Here is a 24,164-nt window from a genome sequence, read left to right on the forward strand (position 1 = left end):
TGCTGGCATCACAGTAGCTTCTCTTATAAGTGTCATTCTTCTCCAGTGACTACGTTTAGAGGGGCCCCCTGACCTAGGCAGTGTAGCTGTGGTTTCATATTTTTTCCACAATGGACTGCACTGAGCTCCAAGGTATGTTCAGTGCCTTTGAGTTGGTCTTGTTCCCTTCCCCAAATTTGTGTTTCTCATTTCCCTGACTTGCCTTGAATACTCTGCTGTCAATTTGGTTTGGTCTGTTCAAAATCTACCATATTGTTAGACCTTACAGAGAGAGGGGATTCTCCAATCAACAAATTGGGTGAGTTAGTAAGGTAATATATAGTATTACACCCAAGGAAAGTTAGCATAGTAATTACAAAGTGGATCGATACATTTTCAGCCTCAATTTTGATTTTCAATTTTTAGTAAATTGTTTTGAAGATTTTGGAATTTTTCTTTTGATTTGACATAATGCACAGTGTACATTAGCTAAAAAAAATCCGACTTCAATATATTTTAAATTTAGAAAATGAGGCAGTAAAATGTGAAAATAGTTGTGAGAGCTGAATAATTTTTCAAGGCACTGTATATCTCTACACCTTTCCTAGCCAGATACCTGTCCAAATAGTAAAGAAAAACAATAAGGCACATCTTTTGATAACGATATAAGCAATGCCAAACAAGAGAAAATCTACAGGTTCTGAAAATCCAAGCAACACACACACAAAATGCTGGAGGAGCTCAGCAGGCCAGGTAACATCTATGGAAAAGAGTACAGTTGATGTTTCGGGCTGAGACCCTTCATCAGGACTGGAGGAAAAAAAACGTTGAGGAGTCAGAGTAAGAAGGTGGGGTGAGGGGTGGGAGGTGGAAGGGATATAAGCAATGCTGCTGCTTTAAAATTTGAGCAAGGGCTTTGGGTCCAGGTCGAAAAGGCTGTAAATTTAGTTCTAGCAAACAACTTTAGATCAGATCTAAAATTTATTGTCTGGTGTAACTATCTCGATGCATGTATCCTTTGTATCAAAGATTCGTGACATTTAAAAGGCAAAATTTTAAAATAATGCAATTTGTTAGGACACTTTTTAGATCCAGATGATTGGAATAATACACGAGGAGAAAACAAAGCAAGCTCATACAGTCTGACACGATAATAAACTACAAACATATTTTTCTGTAAAGTTTCCTTTCAGAGATTCTTCATTTGTAAAATTAACCGAACAAGTTTAACACTCTCTTACCACTTCAAAAATTCATACTGAAACATTCATCTCAACTATGTGGTCATAATCACAACTATTACACAACAATAACCTCTCAGAATTACACCTACATCAATACTTACAGGCTGATTTATATGAAATCTTGTCGGCATCCTTCGCAAAATAGCAGAGTCTAGATCTTGTGGTCTATTAGTGGCACCCATCACAATTACCTGGATACAGGGCATCATTACATCATCAATTTTATTAAAAGCAGTGACATCCTTGGACCAGCAGTGCATCATTAATAATTTCAGATGAGAAAAAAAAAATCGAGCTATTGACAAATCTTTCGTTATATCTCAGATCAAATCTAAATTGTGGAAAAAGAGTTCATATAGAATTATTCTCAAAGTGGAAGGTGATACTTCAGTGTAACACAAAGAAAGCATGAACACTAATAAATTATTCAAAAGATTATAGAAACTTGGGTCATTATACTTTCATATCAAGGAGAAATGTGTAAACTAACTCGCACAAGGGGAGAAAACAGTATTTTATTGCTAAATTATGTCAAGTAGTGAATGTTTGCAAAAATATGTCATCAAATTAATTATAATCAAGCACTACACTGTCATATTTCATCACATACCCTCAACATAACTGTGCCTCAAGGAGATTTAGTGTGTATAATGAATGCTTCGAAGAAGAAATAAGGGAAATGGCCAAAAATACTCACAGGATCTTTGTTTAACAATTTATTCAAGTTAGGGAATAGAGCAATGAGATGAGATTCCTGGGGGTTTCCGGCCTAATCAATAATGGAACTACTGGTGGACTTATTAAGAATGTGGAAGAAGTCTACAGGATGCCTTTAAAAGAGCATGATGAGCTTCATTTTAAACCTTTGGGGATGGAGTTGGGCATAGGACTGATGAAAAGGGAGGACTTAGTGCAAGATATAGTACATCTTATATGATTGAACAGAACAAGCATTAAGGTAATAAATATACGTAGTCACCTGACAATTAGAGTCTGTATCAAGACCATCCCAGAGGCTCATGAACTGAGCTTTCATCATTGCTGTGGCTTCATGATCAGAGCTGGACCGATTGCGCAGAAAAGAATCTAAGCGGGAAGATAAGAAATTGTGATAAAAATTAAGCATCAAAATCTTGAAATGGAGAATAATACAATTGAACCATTCACATGATTATTGCAGACAAATATGAAGAGAGATGAAAAAATGATTTTTTTTTAAAGAAATAGTGCCACCAAAAATTCTAACTACACGTGAAAAGTCAGAAGTGAACAGTACAAACATTGGCAATACATGATCAAAGAATGAAAATATGAAATATTTTGGAAGCATTCACCACTTTTCATAACTCAGCAATAAGGTTAGTTTTTCTCCACTATTTCTATCTCTATCTTTAATATCTCTATTTTCCGTTTCAGGGTTTTTTTGAAGCCCCTGACCTGGAGTTACATACTGACTTCGGTTCTTTGCAGGAATGGGACCCGCTTCTGGGATCTCATGACTGGCCGCGCTTTGATATATCAAGAATGCAACCTAGAAGACTACTGCGCCTTCAGGGTTCCGGGATTTCATGGCTCTGGAGGCGGGCGGACTCAAGGTTGGTGGCGCTGCAGGAAACTGGTGTGTTGTGGGAGACACAAGATTGAAAGCAGCAAGCTGGCTGCTGGCTGTGTGCCCAGAGACCCGAGTTCTTTGGGCACAGAGCTCGGAAGAAGCGATGCAACATACATTTAACATCATAAATCAGCGAGTTGTTTGTTATGTCTCCCCGCTCGCTGGGAAATGGGGACACCCCTTTTTCCCTTATTAGGGAGAGAGATGCCTGTGGTACGTTGAGTTACTAGGTGAGCGAGTAGTCTTTGGGGCACTGCAAGTCTGTGTCTTTATTGATGCTTGCTGCATGCTTGTGTGCTCGGTGGGGGACATCGATGCTTTTTTGCTGGTGGGGGAGAGGAGATCATTGCTCTGCTGCTGGTTATGCGTGGGTGGGGGGGAGCTGGAGGGGGACTTTGGGGTTCTAACATTTAACTGTCATTCATTCTTTGGGGCTCTTCTCTGCTTTCGTGGATGTTTGTGAAGAAAAAGAATTTCAGAATGTACATGTATACATTTCCCTGAGATTAAATGTACCTTTGGAACCAAAGATATGTTTGAGGCTAGCAAAGGTAAGCACCAGTATACACAATTGGAAATCGCATTTACTATAAAAATAATGCAAGTAAACAATAGGAAAGGGTAACAGGATAAAGGCAAATAAGGGGCTTAATTTAGTCAAGTAATTTGTTTCAGTACCAAGGGAATAAATGGTATTGCTTATCAGAATTCAAATTGGAAGATAGTTGATGGAAATATTCAGTATGCGAACATGACAATGCTTGTTTGAAAATCATTTCTCTAAATAATCTCATTTTCAAGATTAAACAAATTCATAAGTTTCAAATGCAAAATCCAGTCACCTTGGAATTAAGACTGGTTTGGATTTTAGATTTTCCATAATTATTACATTAAGAAAATAATTGTATTCATCAAGTAGATAATGCATCGTATTTCCCGTTTTGTAGTTCTATCTATAGTTTCATTTGCTGGTCTTTGACATAATTAACAAAAATACACAGGAAATCAAAGGGCAGCACAGGTCAGGCAGTCTGGGCAAAATGGGACTATAGGTTGCTTACGTCAATTTGGGAGCGTGGGAACATTTCTAGCATGCAACTGAAAATGAAGCAAAGAGACCAGTGCTGCATCAAAACCCAGAGCCAGGCTGAACTTTCCAAGTATTTGGACATGGACCAAATAGAACATTTTCAGAAATGACATGTTTTCATGCACCTTGATGTTGGATGTCCAACTGTATTTAATTTTCAGGCTTCAAGAAACAATGATCTCACAGATTTATTATATTTTCAAATGATTCTAGAACTGTAATAATATGTATGCAATGAACTAAGAGGAAGTTGCTGGCATGAGGCAAATTCTTCAGCAAGCAATATTTATTAATTACGAGTTATTTTTGAGCCTGTACACTCTAAACATTCAAAGACATCACAATCTTTTGTTTAATGATAATTATTTTTGCTTCCACACCCTACCACTGCAGCTGTAAACACAAGCCAAAAGTATTCAGCTAAAATTCAAATTGAAACAATAACATCTGTCCTGAAATGTTCTAAGCCACATTAATGACGCAAGATTGGGAAGCTAAATACACATAGAGTCTTACATAATAATAGAGAACTACACATGACCTTTTGCAGTTTGCTTTTGTTGCAATACCAAGGGAATACAAGTCAGTGAATAGAGTTGTGAGTCATTTAATTAATATGTGCCTGAATGTGATCCTTGATACAGAATCCATTGAACAAAACCCTTCCTACAAAAGGAAAGAGAAACAGACATCTCCGTTTTGCAAACAATTTGAATGCAAATGAAAAAAACGCAGTACGACCTTCACCGATGACAAAAATAGCATTTGATGAAGTAGAGCCTTCTGGGCTGAACACACCCTAAATTCTACGGAGCTTAATGGAATAGAGACAAATTACCTTAAGTGTATAATTGGAATAAGATGTAGATCAAGTTCTGGGCTAGAAAAATAGCTTCTGGAAAGAATTAATTCAAAATTATTTGTTAATCTAAATGGAAATCTCCCAAATTTGGTGTCTTGTCAACAATCAGTATGTTTTGAATAGCTGAGAAAATAAATAGGTAACAGGAATTTTGGAATATAGGCTAAAAGTCAACAGACAAGAAAACAAAAAGTCAATAATTTACTGTGGAGATAGAGTCTCAGCAGCATTTGAATCTGAAAATGTGAACCAATTCATCTGCTTCAATGTCTGCAAAACAAAGGATCAGGTCACTGTCTTCATGAAACAGTCATGTCTATATTAGTGGTGCTGAGGTGGAATGGTTGAAAGCCTTCATGTTTCTCGGTGTAAATAACACCAACACGAGAGCCAAGAGGGCACACCAACACCTCTACTTTTCAGAAGGCTGGCAAATTTGGCAACCCCCCCCCCCCCCCAATGGCTCTTACCAATTTTTATAAATACGCCACAGGAAACATTCCATCTAGATGTATGGCATGGTAGCTGCTCAGCCCAAGACTACAAGGATTTGTAGAGTTGTGAACACAACCCAGTCCAACACCCAAACAACTTCCCCTTCAGTGACTCCATCTACACTTCCTGCAGCCTCAAGAAAACCTCTCCCACCCTAATCATGCCCTCTTTTCCTCTCCATCAAAAGGCAGATATAAAATAGTTTCCATCCCACTATAGACCTCTCAAGTGCTAACAGATGAACCCTCAACTTCCTAATCGACTTCATCTTGACCCTTGCACTCTGTCAAGCTGTACTATACTGTCTCTGTAAATGCAACACTATATTGTGCCTTCCATTTTTTTTACTATCCCAATATAATTATGTTTGCCAAGATCTGTATGGATGGCACACAAAACCTTTTCATTGTACCTCAGAACATGTGACAGCAACAACCAATATTAATACCAATAAAAAAAACTCAAATATTGCAATCAAGTGAAATGCAACAACATCAAACATTTCTAAATTTGAAAAACTGAACTCATACTTGAGTCCAGGGATTCCCATCGGTTATTAAGGGTCCATGGCATAAAGAAGACTGGGAACCCCAGCTCTAATCTGATAGAGGAAATAATGAAAAGCAATGAGCATTAATAAGCATGGACATGAGATCAATGTTATGTAAAAGATTGCAAGCAGATTGCACCTCAACTGCGTGGATCCAACCTGGGAGAAGAACCTACAAAATTCCTAATGCTAAATTTTTGGGCTAAAAAGGCAGCCTGTTAAGGTTGATTTATACTTGTGTGTCAACTCGACGCTGTAACCTACGCAAGAGGCCTACGCGTGTTGTGAGCATTTATACTAGTGCGTTGGTGTGTCTGCGTCGCTCTGCAATTCGCGCACGTCACTCATGCGCACACACCTGCCCGTGCAAGGCTTCATGGTCATGGTAGTCTTTCTCCAGGTAAACAAGTTTAAAGTGAGCGTCTTTTTTCATAAAAGCGAAATGTGTCCTCCATAATTTCAGAGGTCTGTAAAGCTTTATGGAAAGCATTGCAGCCAGAGTTCCTTCCCTGCCCTTCAGTTGCCCAATGGGAAGCTACTGCAGCGTAGGAGGAAATGTGATGCTACCAGGTGGACCAATCAGTTGTTGCGGTCTGCATTGCTGCGATGCGTAGTTACATTTTGGGAGAGGTGTGCGTCATGCTATGGTGTAGGGATCCGCATAGGCTCGAGTTGACGCACAAGTATAAATCAGCCTTTAGAATTATTACTGTTAAGAGAGTTGAGACACTGAATACAGGCAATCTCTGGATTACATTAGGGTTTTGAGAACTGTCGGTAAGTCTATCTGTTTTCTATAATAATGCATACTATACTGCTGTAGATACCCTTGTTGTAATTATTTCATTTCACCCAATAATCATCCTAACACTACCCATAATTAATCTAATAAGATATATACTATATTCTGGCTTAAATGAATACCATGAAATATCTTATTACCACTATTACTAGTTTAAAAATGCTGTAAAATGTATGGGAGTTTTTGTGTGAAGTCAGATTTCCATAAGTCAGGTTATTTGTAACCAGGGAAAGTACAATACAGGCATCCCTCATATTACGAGATGCGTCTGCTTTCCTAGCAAACAGTCCATACCACAATCTTGTATTACATGAAGACATATCATCTGCTTCAGGGTCACAAAAATAAGTAAAAAATTTTAAAAATCTTGTATTTATTAACTTTCCTCCCCCACATAAATTCTGTGAAAGTGAACTTTATTCCACATTTCAAAGTTCTGGGTAGGCATTAATGAATTCGGCATGTGATCACCAGTATATGGAAGAACAATGAAATTGCATAACAGGGAGAGTCCTTTTGGCCTGACAGACTTACATCAGTATTTTTACTCCAAGCAAATCTCTTGCCAACCTCTTAACATCCCAGAACCTATTTTATTTCTCTCAAGTACTTGTCTAACATCCCCCACACTGGAGAATAACAGGTCAGTTGACATGTGAATTGCAGATATGTTCAATTGGTTGGAAGAGGGTCCTTCATCAATGCCAAGAACATCAAATAGATATTACTAAAGCTGCCTATCAGAATCTGAAGAGCTTGTTATAATTCCAATATTTTGGCATCATTATTGAGCTAATGTCATTATCATTCACATTGAGTTCCTTATCTTTCATCAAGCAAAATATAGGATAAAATTACCAATACTAATTCATCGCAACTACAAAGAAGAGGCTGAGCTCCAATGTTTGTAGTAGTGACTTTCCTTTCTGGACAACTGCTCTTCTTAGCAGAGCCCAATCAGACAGCTAGTGGGATGAAATTTGAGTTGCGTGGGTGACAGAATAACAGATAGAACATCACATAGCAAATGATTGATACTTCAGTGTTGATTCCGCCCACACCACTTTACACTTACAAATATGTATCTGCGATAGTAAATTTATACTGTGACTCAAACAAGATGCTGACAAGAATTACACAAACTTACCAATTTCATCAATAAAGATGATCGAAGGTTGCAGCTTCACAGCCAATGAAAATACAGCTGCAGCCAGTTTTTGGGATTCTCCATACCATTTATCAGTCAAGGTGGATGGCTGTAGATTAATGAATCGACATCCAGCTTCTTTAGCAGTAGCCTTGGCAATGAGAGTTTTTCCACAGCCTGGAGGCCCATACAGAAGTACACCTAAAGTGAAACAAAAAAAAGCATTCCTGAAAGTTAATTGAGGATTTCATCATATCACATGTAACTACTTTCTGAACCACTAAAGTTAATTACAAAGGCAGGAAATGAGGAGTGTGCATCTACAACAGGACTCTCACTTCAGCTTTGGTACATATATAAAATTCTGCTTTGAAAACCATGCTGGATTGATTACTGTATGATGTTGGACCATAAGACCCTAAGACATACCAGCAGAATGAGACCATTTGGCCCACCCTGCATGCCCTGCAATTCAACCATGGCTGATTTACGTATTATCCCTTTCAACCCCATACTACTGCTTTGTCATCACTAGAAAGACCATGTAAAACTTTACTAGCATACTGTATTAGACTAATGAGTCTCAGCAACAAGAGCTGCTCAGGCTTATTTCATAGTCCACTAACTAGTGGGTCAAAAGGCCATATGTTGATTCTTAGCTCAGACTCTCAAGCACAAGAAACATAATCTCACATTTCAGTGAAGCAGAATGGGAACATTGCACTGCTGGATGTTATGTTCACTTAGATTACATTAAATCATGGCTCCATCTGCCCTCTCAGGTGGCATATAATATCTTGGAGTAATGTTCTGAAAAGCAGCAGTTACCAGTGTCCAGGCCAATACTTATCCTTCAAAGCTCCAAGATAGATGATTTGATTAACTATTACACTGCTATCAGTGGGATCTTGCTGTACACCTGTTGCCAGCACTTTACTAAAATTTATAGTGATTCCACTTTATACTTGTCCTCGGGCTGAGACTCTAAATTGGAGAAAGGACAATTTTGATGGCATCAGAAAGAATCTTTCAAGTGTGGTTTGGGTCAGGTTGCTTTCTGGCTAAGATGTACTTGGTAAGTACAGAATTTTTATGTTCCTGTCATAATAAAATGCAACAATAACGGGTTTAAAGAACCTTGATTTTTGATAGATATTGGGACCCTGGTTAAGAAAAAAGAGGTGCATAGCAGACAGGAACAAATGAGGTACTTGGGTATAAGAAATGTAAGAGAACACTTAAGTAGTAAATCAGGAGGGCTAAAAGAACACATGAAGATGCCTAGCAGACAAGGTCTGCTAGATAATCCTAAGGGCTTCTACAAATATATTAAGAGCAAAAGGATAGCAAGGAACAAAATCAGTCCTCTGGAAGATCAGGCTAGTAATATATGTGTGGAACCAAAAGAGATGGGGGAGATCTTAAATGGAATTTTTGTGCCTGTACTACTCAGAAGACGGACAGAGAATCCACAGAAGTAAGGCATTGCAGCAACGAAGTCATTACAGGGGAGGCGGTGTTTGCTGTCTTGGGGCAAATTAGGATGGATAAAGCCCCAGGACCTGACAAGGTGTTGCCTCAGACTCTATGGGAGGTTAGTGCAGAAATTGCAGGGACCCTAGCAGAGATATTTAAATTATTCTCAGCAATGGGTGAGATGCTGCAAGGCTGGAGGATAGCTAATGTTGTTCCATCGTTTAAGAAAGGTTCCAAGAATAAGACAGGAAATCATGGGCCAGTGAGGCTGACATCAGTAGAGGGAAAGTTATTGGAAGGTATTCTAAGGGGCTGGATTTGGATAGACAGAGACTGATAAGGGATAGTCAACATGGCTTTGTGCGTGCTAGGCTGTACAATCAATGTACTAGAGTTTTTTGAGGAAGTTACCAGGAAAGTTGATGAAGGCAAAGCAGCAGATGTTCTCTAGTTGGACTTCAGCAAGGCCTTTGACAAAGTCTGCATGACAGATTGGTCAAGAAGGTTTGGTTGCTCAGCATTCAAGATGAGGTAGTAAAATGGATTAGATATTGGCTTTGCGGGAGAAGCCAGAGTGTGGTAGTAGATGGTTACCTCTCTGACTGAAGGCCTGTGACTAGTGGTGTGCTGCAGAGAATGGTGCAGGTCCTTTCTTGTATGTCATTCATATCAATGATCTTGATGATAATGTGGTAAACTGGATCAACAAATTTGCAGATGACACCAAGATTGAGGGTAGTAGTGGACCACAAGGAAGACTATACAAGCTTGCAGTGGGATCTGGGCCAGCTGGAAAACTGGTAGATGGATTTAATGACGACAAGTGTGAGTTGTTGCAGTTTGGGAGTACCAAACAGTTAAGGTCTTACACGGTGAGCAGTAGGACACTGACGAGTGTGATTGAAAAAAGAATCTAGGAAGAAAAATCTGTAATTCCTTGAAAGTGGCATCACAGGTAGATAGGGTTACAAAGAAAACTTTGGCACATGGACCTTCATAAATCAATGTATTGAATACCGAAGATGGGATGTTATGTTGAAATTACATAATGCTTTGGCGAGGCCTAATATATAAATAAGAATGAAAGAGTGAAGAAAAAAAAAATTGCAAGGATTTTGTTGGGACTTGAAGACCTGAGTAACAGCGAAAGGTTGAATAAGGCTTTATTCCCTGGAGCGCAGGAGAATGAGGAGAGATTTGATAGAGGTATATAAAATTATGAAGGGATTAGACAAGGTAAATACAAGCAGGCTTTTTCACTGGGGTTTGGTGAGACTACAACTGGATGTCATGGGTTTAGGGTGAAAGGTGAATGTTTAAGGGGAACATGACAGGGAATTCTTCACTCGGAGGATGGTGAGAGCGTGGAACAAGCTGCCAGCACAAGTGGTGAATGTGGGTTCGATTTCAATATTTAAGAGAAATTTGGATAGCTACATGGATGGGAAGGCTATGCAGATCGATGAGACTAAACAGATTGATTGTTTTTGGCATGTACTAGATAGACCAATAGGCCTGTTTCTGTGCTGTAGTGTTCTATGACTCTGTGCTTGTGGATTCCCTCCCTAACATCTATATACCTGTGTTACCAACAACCTCCTTAAAACCTAGCATGTTAGACCACCTTTACATTCTTTATTCTAACACACCTCACAAGTCAGTGTTGAATTGTATTTGGAAATATTCTGTGGCATGTATTGACTGCTGAACAAATGAAGAGACTCAACCTGAATTACTTGTATAAAGCACACCTGGGTCTCTTTGAACATTAGTACAAATCAATCTCTCATCATTTAAAAAAAACTTTTTCTAGCTTGTGCATTAGGTCACGTGTGCTGTGTTCCCTTCCCTTCTTCTGTGGCTCACCAGGGTCCCAGTTCTCATTCTCCTTTCCTAAACTCCAGGACCCTGATCCCTACAAATTATTTAGTTTACTGAACAATTTATTTCCATCACGTATTAATAGTTTATCAAAGTGACTTAAAATTCTGAGTATTAACGGAATTCACATTCAATAGTCTAGAAGATTTATTGAAATTGCCAGTTTGCATGTGACATTTTGTCACCTCAGCCAAATCATCGATGCAGATTGTGATTAGCCGGGGCATGTCCCCAATCCCAGTGATGCCCCATTGGTCATTCCCCACAAATGAGAAAGGATCCATTTACTGCCATTCTTTGCTTTATACCCAATAACCAATTCCTAATGCATACACTAATTTGTTGTTCCAGGTGTTCTAAATATTCAAAAAGCACATGGCTCCCCCTCATCTACTCATCACTTCCTCAGAGAATTCCAGCAGACCAGATTTCCTTTCATAATTTTCCTTTCATAAATCCATGCTGATTGCTCAATCCTATTATTCGTTTCAAAGGGTTCTGTTATTACATCCATCATAGAATCCAGCAGTTTCACCATCACTGATATTAAACAAAGTTAATTCCCTTCTATGGCGGGAAGATGGCGGCACGACGCAGCTTGCAGCGGCCACTCCGGTGGTGATGTCTGTTATCTGTCAAGTAGGGTGCCGTGCACAATCCTGATTTGATGGAGATGGACGTGAGAGCACGGGGGAACATCTGGTGAAACTTCTGAAATGCCTGCTTCGTCGCCGCTGCTGCTACTACTGTGTGGTCCAGAATCTCCGGAGGAGAAGGCCCAGAGTCCTCGGCTTTGCTTGTTGCTCGGCGGTCGGGGCGGGGTCGAAGCGCTCATTAGAGGATGGTGCTCAGAGAGGCTGTGTCGGAGGCTGAAAGCTTTCAGACAGACTCAGAGTCCGCTGCGGTCCAGTGTTTCCAATGGTGCTGCATCGGCGAGTTGGCGGCACTTGGAGATTCATGGCAGGGAGAGTTCCTCCCTTCTGCCGCCTGCATGGGATGATGAGTCTATCGGGACCTTGAGACTTATTTTTAAACTGTGCCCATGGTCTGCTCTTTATCAAATTATGGTATTGCTTTGTACTGTTATAACTATATGTTATAATTATGTAGTTTTGTCAGTTTTAGTCTTGGTTTGTCCTATGTTTTCCTGTGATATCATTCTGGAGGAACGTTGTATCATTTTTTAATGCATGCATTTCTAAATGACAATAAACGAAAACTAAACTGAACTGAACTTCTTTCTTACATAACAGGGTCACATTTGCCTTTGATACCAGAGGAACAATACTAGAATCTATAGAATTATGGAAGTGATAATTAGAGTGCTCACTAATGTTATCAGTCTTTCAACAGATTGGAATGCAAATCAGCAGATACTTGGGACTTATCAGATTTCAAACTTATCAAATTCTCAAATGCTAATTTTCCTGACAAATACTTCCTTCAATTCCTCATCCTTGCTATACTCCGATTCTTTCGCATTTTCGGCAGTTTTGTCTTCTTTTTATTGTTGCTTAATTCCTCTGCCTCCTTGTACTCCAGTATAAATTCTGCCAATAGTATTCTCACTCTAATCTGGAGTTTTTAAGGTTGTAACTTACTAAACAATTCCATAACCCCAATCCTCTAGAAATGGATCATCAGAATCATAGCAATCATATTCAAGTTAAAGTGCACATTTTAACCCATGCTTGCAAATTGATTGCTTGTACAAAATACAACTCAACAGTCCTAATTGCAGGAATATACTACTGTAGTCAGTTTTCTGCAAAAACAGTGTGTGCTGCTGGTGGAATGTTTCGGTTTTCACTAAAGACAAGAAGCCCTGCTGTTCAACTTAGGAATGTTGTGTCAGCCAATCAAAACGGTGGGATGTGGAGAAAGTTCTAGAGAGAGCAAGGCAGAGAGAGTTTTGTGGTGGACAGTAGTCCGGTTTTGGGGTCTTTCGGTGGAGGTTGCAGAGCAGGACAGAAGGGAAGATGTTGGAGAATACCACTGGAAGGAGAATCCCCATTGCAAGAAGTGCTTTGTGCAGATGAATGGCTCCAAGGACGAAAGGCAATACTGCTGAGAGAGAGCCAATTTGCTCAAGATGGTCTTAGAAGGGACTTTGAAAATGTGGCAGGTGCTTTCACGCAAACTCTGGGTCCAATGCCTGTGTAAGAAACACACTCCCAATTACCCAGCTTTGGAAGAGATGAGCTCCGATGGTTATATGCATATTTAGACTGATGTAACTGCCCTTTTATTTTTTCTCTTTTTTTTGAAATTTCTGATAATGTGATAAAGCTGAAATTAGTAAATATACTTTCTTTATAATTTTATGTGGTGTACGATCTGTTATTTCTTGCCGACCTAAAATTGTGTTTGGGCAGTACTTGCACAGTATTTGCTCAAATCAAGGCTTCTTTAATCGGAACATCACAGCGTTTCTGTTTGGTTGAACTCCAAATCACACTGACCCCAGACATATACCTGTGTATGAAAGGTGGCTTTCTCTCGTGGCTGTTATTAGAGCTAGCTAACAAGCCAAGTTTGTATACAAGCCCGATATACATACATATACACACACACACACACACACACACACACACACACACACACACACACCTCCACTGCATACCTTTTGGAGGTTGCAACAGCCTGGAACCTTCAAATAAATGTCTTTTTTGAATTGGTAATATCACAGTGTCTTTGAGCTCTGCAATCACATCATCCAAGCCAGCAACATCATCCCACGTAACCTGTTGAAAGTACAGAAACACAAAAGGTATCAATGGTGATAATTGTTGTATAGTTATCCACTCATGCCAGAGGACTACAGGATATCTAATGTTGTTCTGTTGTTTAAGAAAGGCCTTAAGAATAAGGTGGGAAATTATAGACCAGTGATCCTGACAACAAAAGTGGATAAATTATTGGAAGACATTCTTAGAGACAGGATATAGAAGTATTTGTAAACAGGAACTGATTAGGGATAGTTAACATGGCTTTGTGAGAGAAAGATCATGTCTAAACAATCTTAGAATTTTTCAAAGTTAACAGCAAAATTTATGAAGGAAAGGCAGTGGGCATTGTCCACTGAGGTCCATGTAGACAAGGTCCAGGTGGACATGGGAGGCTGGTCCAAAAGATTCAGTCCTTTGGCATTCAGAATGAAGTAGTAAATTAGATTTAACACTGGCTTAACAGGAGAGGCCAGAGAGACTATAGACGGTTGCCTCTTTGACTGGAGGCTTATGGCTAGTGGTATGCCGCAGGGGTCAGTCAGTGCTGGGTCCGTTGTTGTTTGTTATCTATATCAACAATCTGAATCAATAATGCGGTAAACTGGATCAGCAAATTTGCGGAGGACACTAAGACTAGGGCATAGTGGACAGTGAGGAAAGATATCAAAGCTTGCAGAAGGATCTGGATCAACTGGAAAAATGACAGATAAATTTTAATTCAGGCAAGTGAGAGGTGTTGCATTTTGGGAGGACAGATTAGGTACTGTCTGCTGTGTTTTCTTCTTACACAGTGAATGGTAAGGCACAAAGGAGTGAGGCAGAGCAAAGGGATCTGGCAATACAGATCCATAATTCTTTGGAAGTCATGTCACAAGTAAATAGGTTCGCAAAGAGAACTTTCAGGATATTAGCCTTCATAAATCGCTACTGGAGTTGGGTGTTTTATTGAAGTAGTACAAGATGTGGGTGAGGCCAAATTTGCAGTATTGTGTGTAATTACTTGCAGGAAAAAATTTAGAAGAATGTTGTTGGGATTCAAGAACCTGAATTATAGGGAGAGGTTGAATAGATTAGGACTTCATTCCCTGAGGCATAGGAGAAGGAGGGGAGATTTGATAGAGGTATATAAAATTATGAGGGGTATAGACAAGGTAAAGGGAACAGGCTTTTTCCACCGAAGTTGGGCGAGACTAAAACTAGAAGTCATATGTTAAGGGTGAAAGGTGAAATACTTAAGAGGAACATGAGGGGAAACTTCTTTACTCAGAGGGTGGTGTGAGGATGGAATGAGCTGTCAGAGAAGTGGTGGATACAGGCTCGATTGAAACATCATGGAGAAGTTTGGATAAGTAAACGAATAGGAGGGATATGGAGAGCTATGGTCCAGGTGCAGGTCAATGGGTTTAAGCCAAATAGTTTGGCAAGGTCTAGATGGGCTGAAGGGCATTCCTGTGCTGTCGTGCTCTATGACTCTAGTAACAATGATCAGCAATGCTATACGTTGCAGCAGTTTTAATGAAATAATTTTCAATGTAGTTTAGAAAAGATATGGGTAAACTTCAACACCAGTTTTATGTTACTTAGTTACAATGGTAAATTTTATTGTAATGTTAAAAATTATCCCGTGAAAACAGTACATGAAATGCCAACTCAAAAGCTAATTGTAGTTAAATGCCTGAACTGTTAAATATTATCAGTTAACAATCTCCTCAGTATTTCACACGTAACTTCGAAAGGTTTAGTAGTAGCCATTACTCCTTTGCAATATCACAATTGGATTTTAATGGCTTTGTAATCACCATTTGTGTGACTTCAGAGCTGTGTGTCAGACATGGCTATAAGCAACGTTGGGGCCCCATAGGCTAACTTCCTGTTTTTCCTGTATACCTTGGACTATAGATACAACACTGAGTCATGTCCTCTGCAGAAATTCTCTGAAGGCCTCATCATAGCTGGGTGTATAAAGGGACAACGGGAGGATGAATACAGGGCCCTGGTGAAGGTTTTGTCAAATGGTGCAAGCTGAATCATCAGCGGCTCAACATCAGTAAGACAAAGGAGATGGTAATGGGACTTTAGGAAGACTAAGCCTGCACTGCTCCCTGTTACTGTTAATGGTGAGGACTGATAAATACCTGGCGGTGCACCTGGATGACAGACCTGAGTGGAAGACCAACACAGAGACTGTGTACAAGAAGGGCCAGAGTCACCTCTATTTCTTGAGGAGACTGAGGTCCTTTGGAGTATGCAGGCCTCTCCTTCACATGTTCTACCAGTCTGCTGTGACCATTACAATCTCCTATGTGGTGGTGCGTTGGGCCAATGGCATCAACACACGTGATGCCAGCAGGCTCAATAAACTGATTAGAAAGCCTGGCTTTGCTATAGGAGTCAAACTTGACACACTAGAGGCTAACAACCCTAAGGAAAATCCTGGCAATTCTGGACTATGTTTCTCAACCTCCGCAAGCCACCTTGGCTGAACAGAGGAGCACTTTTAGTAATAGACTAGGACAACTGCACTGCTCCAAAGAGCGCTATATGAGGTTATTCTTACCCTCGGCCATTAGGCTCTATTATGAGTCAACCTATAGCCAGGGAAGTGATGACCCCCTTCAGTTAAACTGCTTGAGGTAACTTGATTTTTATTCTTTCTTACTTCTTTACTAATATTTGTATACTTGTGCACTTGTAATGCTACAGTGACACTGTAATTTCCTTTAGGATCAATAAAGAATTTATCTAATAGCACCAATAACTCGGGTAGAAAATGAAGGTGACAGGACCAAAATGCTGCTTCTTACACTGATACACCGAAGTCAATATGATAAGCTATAGCACCAAATAAACAACAATGACATAATTTAATGCAATTTCTAATGTAGAATTGCAGTGGAATGTTAAAGGTTATCATTTAGCGGTATTTTAAAAAATCTGGTGGAGGTCATCATATTTGAAAATTAACCATTACATGGCATACATTATCATCTTATTAATCATAGCTGTGCTGTTTACCAAAGGCAACAACATGCATCTTGTGAGTTCAGTAGAGATTGTAGAAAATATAGTTCCAAGGTTTTCAGCATCCTAACTTGCAGCTTCATTACTGCCCCCTAATGGTTCTCAGTAAAATGCCAAGTACAGGCAAATAGGAAACTGCTTAGTAATTCAAATTATCTATCCCTGCTCAGAACTTGATTATAGATTTCCAAGGTTCTTTAACTAGTAATCAAATCTAGGAATTAAAATGAGAGAAAGCACTGAAGCTTAATGTAATGATTCATTATTAATTTACTAGACAGAAAAAAAACACAATTTTAAATATCAGTTAAGCAAATATAAATGAGCAAACGAGAAAATCTGCAGATGCTGGAAATCCAAGCAACACACACAAAATGCTGGAGGAACTCAGCAGGCCAGGCAGCATCTATGGAAAAGAGTACAGTCGATATTTCGGGCCGAGACACGCTGAAGGGCCTGCTGAGTTCCTACAGCATCTTCTGTGCATCACTATAAATGAGCAGACAGCTTTTTACTTAAAAACTCCTGCACATACTTAAATTCTGAAATACAATTTTTAAGTCATATTTACACAGCAAATCATTTTTTCCCTCCAGATTATACTGTAGAGCAGAAATCACAGACAAAAAAAATCAGAAGCAAATTGTAAGCAGTTTTGTTGTGCATCTTTTCCATCAAAGGTAAATTCAAAAACCTTTATTCAAAAGTTGATGCACTTAAAAGAGAAAAAAAAATTCCTGCAATTGGAGAATTAAAGTGACCGGGATCAGGAAGACTAGATTAGATCACTTCATTGTCATATACTGACAATATGACAATTGGCAAGGTTACTAAGTTTGCAGATAATATTAAAATAATGGCTTTATAAATGGTATGAAAGGTTATATAAAAAAAATTTACAGAGGGATCGTGACCAGCAAAGTATATGGACTGAGGAATGGCAAATGGCTTTCAATCCGGATAAATACTGCTTTTTGAGAGATCACACCAAGGTACAACTCATGCAGTGACTGGCAGGGCCGTGGAGGGTGTTTTGGAACAGAGAGAGTTAGAACTCTGTTCATTAATGCATAGTTGATTAAAAGTGGCATCACGAGTAGACATGTGATGAAGGTGCTTGGCACACTGGCCTTCCTCACTCAAGGCCCAAGTATGGGAGTTGGGAAGTTATGCTGCAGTTGTACAAGACCATGGAAAGACTCCACATGGAACAGAAGTATGTCCCTTTACAAGAAATGAGGAGAAATTTCTTTAGCCAGAGGGTGGTGAACCTGTGGAAGTGATTGCCACAGAAGGCCATTGAGGCCAAATCACTGGGTATATTTAAAGCAGTGCTTGATAGGTTCTTGATTAGTAAGGACATCAAAGGTTAAGAGGAGAAAACAAGGGACTGGGGCTGAGAGAGATAATAAATTAATCATGATGGAATGGTGGAGCAGACTCGATGGGCTGAATGGCCAAATTCTGCTCCTATATCTTATGGTATTGTGGTTTTCTGGATTATTGTGTAGCTTTGGTCACTCTAATATATGAAAGATATTAACCTAGAGCTAGAGTACAGAAAATAATTTACCAGGATGTTGCCTAGACTTGGGGGGCCTGATTTACAAGGATGGGTTGTGTAGACCAGGGCACAATTCCCTGGAACCTAAAAGATTAAGGAGTGACCTATTAGATGTATACCAAGATCAAGATGGGCGTAGAAAGTGTAAAAGCATACAGGCTTTTCCCCCAGGGAGGGGCTACTAAAATCAAAGGAGCCATCAATGGTAGCCTCTTCATGTAAAGGGCGGAACTTATTTGGAATGAACTGCCAGAAGCAGAGGCTGAGTTATCGAGCTAAGTACATAAATAAGAAAGGTTTAGAGGGCTGTGGGCCAAATGTAGGCAGACGGGACTAACCTGCTGGGCAAAACTGTTGCCATGTGTGAATTGGGCCAAAGGGCGGGCCTGTTTCTGTGCTGAATATCTTAATACAGCATACAGAATTCTGTACATCTCATATTTTAAAATGTTAAAATAATGACAGGCTCTAACTGGCTCTGATTTTACTTAAGACAGCAAGTACAACAATATTTTGAAACATATTCTTAGCTTAAGTAACCCTTGGTATTTTTTAAAAATTAATTTGCTAGTATTTTCTTTTTCATTTCCAATGTCAATTTGTATGGAATTATCCATGCAAATATGAACACATGTTAGTGGCAAAGATTTACATTTACAATAGACCTGAAGCATTTTCAGTCCCTTCATCAAATTCGTTCATACAAGCTGTAAAATGTTGAGTGCTAGCGTCTTGCACAATAGGCTTTCATTTACTGGAATAATCTTTGATGCTACCCCTTATCAAATGACTTCTAAAACTGTAACCGTACCTAGATTCCTCATTACCTTCAGCACACGTAATTCTTTCAAAGAACTCCAATTGATTTTCAGTCATACAAAAACTTGAAGCAACCAAGCAGTTGAAAGAACATCATTACAATTTATGTGTGTGAAGTATTATGAGGTAGACTTAGTAGCTTCTGGTACCAACAGCTTAATGCACTGGCAAGGTACAAAATCACGACACACGTACATATGTCTCAAAAAGGTGAGATTTCAGCTCAAAATAAATTGTTCAGAGAGGTGACTATCCCTTTCCATGTGCATTGATAGAAGAATGTAATAGAGATTAATTATCTCAGGCTGCTTTTTTGCACCTTATATTGGTTAGTTCCAAGATTCTATTAGAAGGATATAGTATCAGATTACCCATTTGGTTAAATGAAATGTAATATCCAAGTTACAAGCATATCAAAAGGTATTAAAAAACATCAATTTTTAAGTGTAAGCTCCATTACAAGAGGTGCTAAGTCCTCACACTGCTGACCAGACCTGATGAAGCAAACAATGGCCTGATCTTTTAATGAAGACAATAAAAATGTTTAACTGTCAACTTAAAATAAGTAAGCAGGTTGCCTATATCAGAAGTCCACTATATTGCAACAGTGCACAGCTGATACAACGATTACCATCTCTAAACACAAGATGATGGATACAATTAAGAAATGCCTTACCTGCATACTCAGAGGGTCAACAAGGTGGGCTGCAATACTCATCTCATATTCTGAAAGCTTGACATTTTTTACTCCAATTTGCTTCATTAGTCTCTCTGCCTGAGAAATCAATTAAAATTAATCTAAATTGTAAGAGGGAAGCAAGAACAGTGCCACAAATGCACCTGAGTATTTCTTCTCACATTTCAACCATATTAAATAAAAACTGAATTTTCAATTCAAAAGAAAATGCTTTAATTTCAAAATTCAAAAGTGCTTATCAGGCACTCAACGAATTAAAAATTATAACAAATATTTACTTATTTAAAATATTTACTCGTATTTTTATTTTTAAAAAATAGTCCAATGCCTTGCATTCATCTTCTATGGGATCCCATAAAACACTTTTTGTGCTGTCCTAATTTCCCAGTACGTTGCTGCTGTGTACTCCCTGCAAGGAAGAACAGTTCACAAGCAGTGATTTGGCCTTACGTGGCACAGACTGAGGCCCATCCACTGGTTTGCATTGCTAGAGGGTATTTTCCAATGTCTCTAAATACGCCTGGCATTTGGAAATGGCTGAAATACATTTAATTAATTTTTTTTATTACAAGTTAGTAATGTAACTTAAAACCATTAATCTTAAAATAAAACAAGATCCTTAGTTTCACTTTGTTTTAATGGATGTCAGCCACCCATTCAAATAAGCAAGGTTGCACATGTACTGGTGGTTGATCAGCCCTCAATACTAAACCCAGAGGTATTACAGGAGATCAAATGGATCCTTGCACATCATCTGACCTCCAGCATATTCCATGTTTCTGTACTGCAACTTGCAGGCACACAAAGACCGGAACAATGATGCAATGTGAACAGCATCAGCATTCTCAGGTCCAATAAAATGAATGGAAATGCATTTATCTGAACAAGCTTGTCTCATTAAATATACATTGATCTGTTCAATAACTTGCATGCATTGAAGGCCATGGCATTGTATACTGTTCCGATGTGCTAAAGTTACAAGGTACTGTATTCCAACTTTCATCGCATCCCTTCTATCACATTTTGTGACGTGAAGTTAGCAGTTCAAATATCAAACTAAATGCAACGTTGATATGCAATACTAAAAACTATGAAGGGGCATACCTCAAAAGGAAATCTGTACTGAAGTAGAATATGTAAAATCCTAAAATTATACTTCAAATGTAATAAGGTGGTTCAGAATTGCGAAACATAAACGACGATTCTTTTTACAGAAAATCAAAATGCTTCTGCCTGGAAAAGATTGTAAGCTCGGTACCCAAGAACAAAATTCACCTGTGTGAATGAAACTGATGGCTGAACACACAGTATTTATGTAATTGATTGTTTGTTGTGACCAATGCTATTTTTGAAAAATTGTCTAAGAGTTACTATTCTTGATGTCTACTTTGCAATCAAATCATATTAAATATAATAACCAAACTGCATTCTGATAATAATCCCTTCTCAGAAATTTAAAATCCTGATCTTATCTCAAATCTTTTGCCCAATAGTTTTTTACAAGCCTTTCCATATCTTAAATCCTCAAGAGAATTTGTTTTAAATTTCTACCAATAAAATTTTAAGATTATTTATATTTGAAAACATCTTGTGTGGGACAAATACCTGTGACACTGTGATTTTAGCTTCACCTATATTTCTCAACCAATTTATTGAGCCAGTTTCTAGTCATTAAATGGCTGTCATCCAAGTTCCCTCATTTGTGCTACTTATTTTAATGTACAAAACACATTCACCGCTGCCTTTGCACAATATCAAGGGCAATTTACAAATGGCACAGATATTTCAACTGATGAGTATACAGTTCATCCCACTGTAGATTAAAATTTTAAACATCTCATAGCTGACAAAAAAAACACACCCTTCATACTGTAAAAATGAGTAAGGGCTATAACATTTGAGTAAGACCAATTTTGTAGAATGTCACAGCACATTAAAGGATTCTTTTAGCCTACCTCATCTATGCTTGGTGTGATATTTGATTCCGCCTTTAAGTTTGACAAGCAAGTTAATGCAGTAGTAAAAGCCAGTTTTTTTCCAGCTTTGTACTATTGCCAAAATCAACGCCCTTATGTCCTCCCGCTTGGACTACTCCAACTCCCTGTATACTGGGATTAGTCGGTCGTCCCTGTCCCACCTGCAACTGGTCCAGAATGCTGCAGCCAATCTCCTGACATGTGCCCGGAAGAGGAACCACATTACTTCTACCCTGGCCTCCCTCCACTGGCTACCAGTACAGTTTAGAATTGATTTTAAGGTTCTCCTGTTTATTTATAAAGCCCTAAATGGGCTGGCCCTCTCCTATATAGCAGACCTTCTAACCCCTTATTCTACTTCCAGGTCCCTCAGGTCAGCTGACTTGGGGCTCCTGGCTGTCCCGTGATCTAAACTTAAGCTCGGGTGACTGTGCCTTTACCGTTGTAGCCCCTAGACAGTGGAACAGCATTCCCCTCCCTATCAGATCTGCCCCCTCCAGTGACTCTTTTAAGTGCAAGCTCAAAACTTACCTTTCTTCACTAGCGTTTGAATCTTCCTGATGTGGCTGATTTTTGGCTTGTGCCTAAAAGCTGTGCGCCTTGTTGTTTGTATCTGTGTTTCTTGTATTTGTGATTTTAGCTACCTGTTATGGTTTGTATAGCACTTTGGTCAATATGGGTTGTTTTTAAATGTGCTTAAAAAATAAATTTGACTTGATTTATGCTGATGCTTAGTTTGATCTGTGTATCATACATTAATAAAACATAAACCAACCTGTTTCTGTGCTTCCACTTTCTGTTTCCTTGTAGGATCAATGGCATCTACCATCCATTTGATAGTGTAGTAGGTTACTGCACCAAATATTGTTAGGCGAAAAATTAAACCAACTATTTCATTCCGTGACAAAGGACGGGCCAAAGATTCAGTTGGGATTTCTTTCAAGACCATTTTTGCTGCAAGACAAATGACAGAGAGGGGTTAAGAAAATGCACAAGGAGAAGAGTCCATTTTCCAGCTACTGGAGTCATCGAAACGGGCTCTTCACCCCACCTCATTTCTGCCAACCATGATCCCCATCCACACGAATCTGATCTGCCCATATTATGGCTGAACCTCACAATTTGGTTTATATCACTAACACGTGGCTGCAGTACATACAAATTAATATGTTACAAAAATAGTGAAAAAGATGAATAAAAAGGTAATATTATTGTGTACCTGTTCAAATGTGTTTAAACATTGTAATTGTAACTGCCTCTATCACTTCCTATGGTAGCTCATGCATAACCAATGCACTCCATGCGAAAATCTTGTCCTGGTCTCCTTTAGTTTAAATCTCTCTCACCTTAAATCTTTTAGACTCCTGTACCCAAGGAAAAACACTACCAATCTACCTTACCTGCAGCCCTCAACTTTATAAATTTTTACAAAGTTACCTCTAAGCTTTCAGGATTTCAGTGACAATAAACCTAGTTTCTCCAATCTCTCCCTATAAGTAAAACCCTCCACAACAGGGACATTCTGGTGACTCTCTTCTACATTTTTTGCAATGCTACCACATCCTTGCTGTAGTGTTGTAACTAGAGCACAATAATCCATGTCCATCCTAATCAAAGTTTTGTACAGCTGCAACATGATATCACAACTGATACTCAATGCCTTGGCTTATGAAGGCAAATTTGCTGAATGCCTTGCTTATTATAAAATGCCCCTGTATTACCATATTCAACATGTAATCAATTTGCACCCTCAGATCCCTCGATACATCAACACTCCTGAGGTGTTTGCCATGTCCTGTTAGTATCTGTCCCAAGATTTATCATCTCACACATGTCTGGATTAAATTCAGTCACCACCACACTCAACTTTTCAGCTTATTTTTGTCTCCCTATAACCTTTCAATACCATATTTGCTATTCCTTACTCCACCATTTTTGCATTTATATATATGTTTTTAAAAATGTTGAAAACTTTGGGCATAATATGCAGGAGCACCTTATGCTTTCCAAAGATAGAGAAACCAGCAAATGTTGGTGCAGGGACATATCTGGGGGCCTGTGGGATGCAGCAACCCAATCGGCACTTTTAACAAATATTTGAAGAGAATTGGAATGTCAGTCTTTATTGTAAGAGGTCTGATTACAAGAATAAGTTTGCTCAGATTATATAGGGCTTGGCAAGACTTCAACTGTTCTGCATGTGGTTATCAGCTTAAGGTC

At 38.9% G+C, this 24,164-nt stretch overlaps 1 protein-coding gene across 2 annotated transcripts in view; it reads right to left on the reverse strand.

Moving 5' to 3' along the window:
• The window catches only part of atad1b (ATPase family AAA domain containing 1b), a 46,669-nt gene that overhangs the window by 12,659 nt on the left and 9,846 nt on the right, over nucleotides 1-24,164 (reverse strand). For both annotated transcript variants that reach the window (XM_072239250.1, XM_072239249.1), the window contains exons 2-7: nucleotides 22,720-22,898; nucleotides 19,948-20,046; nucleotides 13,762-13,882; nucleotides 7,782-7,982; nucleotides 2,203-2,309; nucleotides 1,325-1,414 (exon numbers count right to left, since the gene is read on the reverse strand). In XM_072239250.1, the coding sequence (XP_072095351.1) occupies nucleotides 1,325-1,414; nucleotides 2,203-2,309; nucleotides 7,782-7,982; nucleotides 13,762-13,882; nucleotides 19,948-20,046; nucleotides 22,720-22,893 (792 nt within the window). In that variant the 5' untranslated portion in view covers nucleotides 22,894-22,898. The remainder of the gene's footprint in view (nucleotides 1-1,324; nucleotides 1,415-2,202; nucleotides 2,310-7,781; nucleotides 7,983-13,761; nucleotides 13,883-19,947; nucleotides 20,047-22,719; nucleotides 22,899-24,164) is intronic.

The sequence above is a fragment of the Mobula birostris genome, chromosome 21 (assembly GCF_030028105.1).
Source record: "Mobula birostris isolate sMobBir1 chromosome 21, sMobBir1.hap1, whole genome shotgun sequence".
NCBI classification, from domain to species: domain Eukaryota; kingdom Metazoa; phylum Chordata; class Chondrichthyes; order Myliobatiformes; family Myliobatidae; genus Mobula; species Mobula birostris.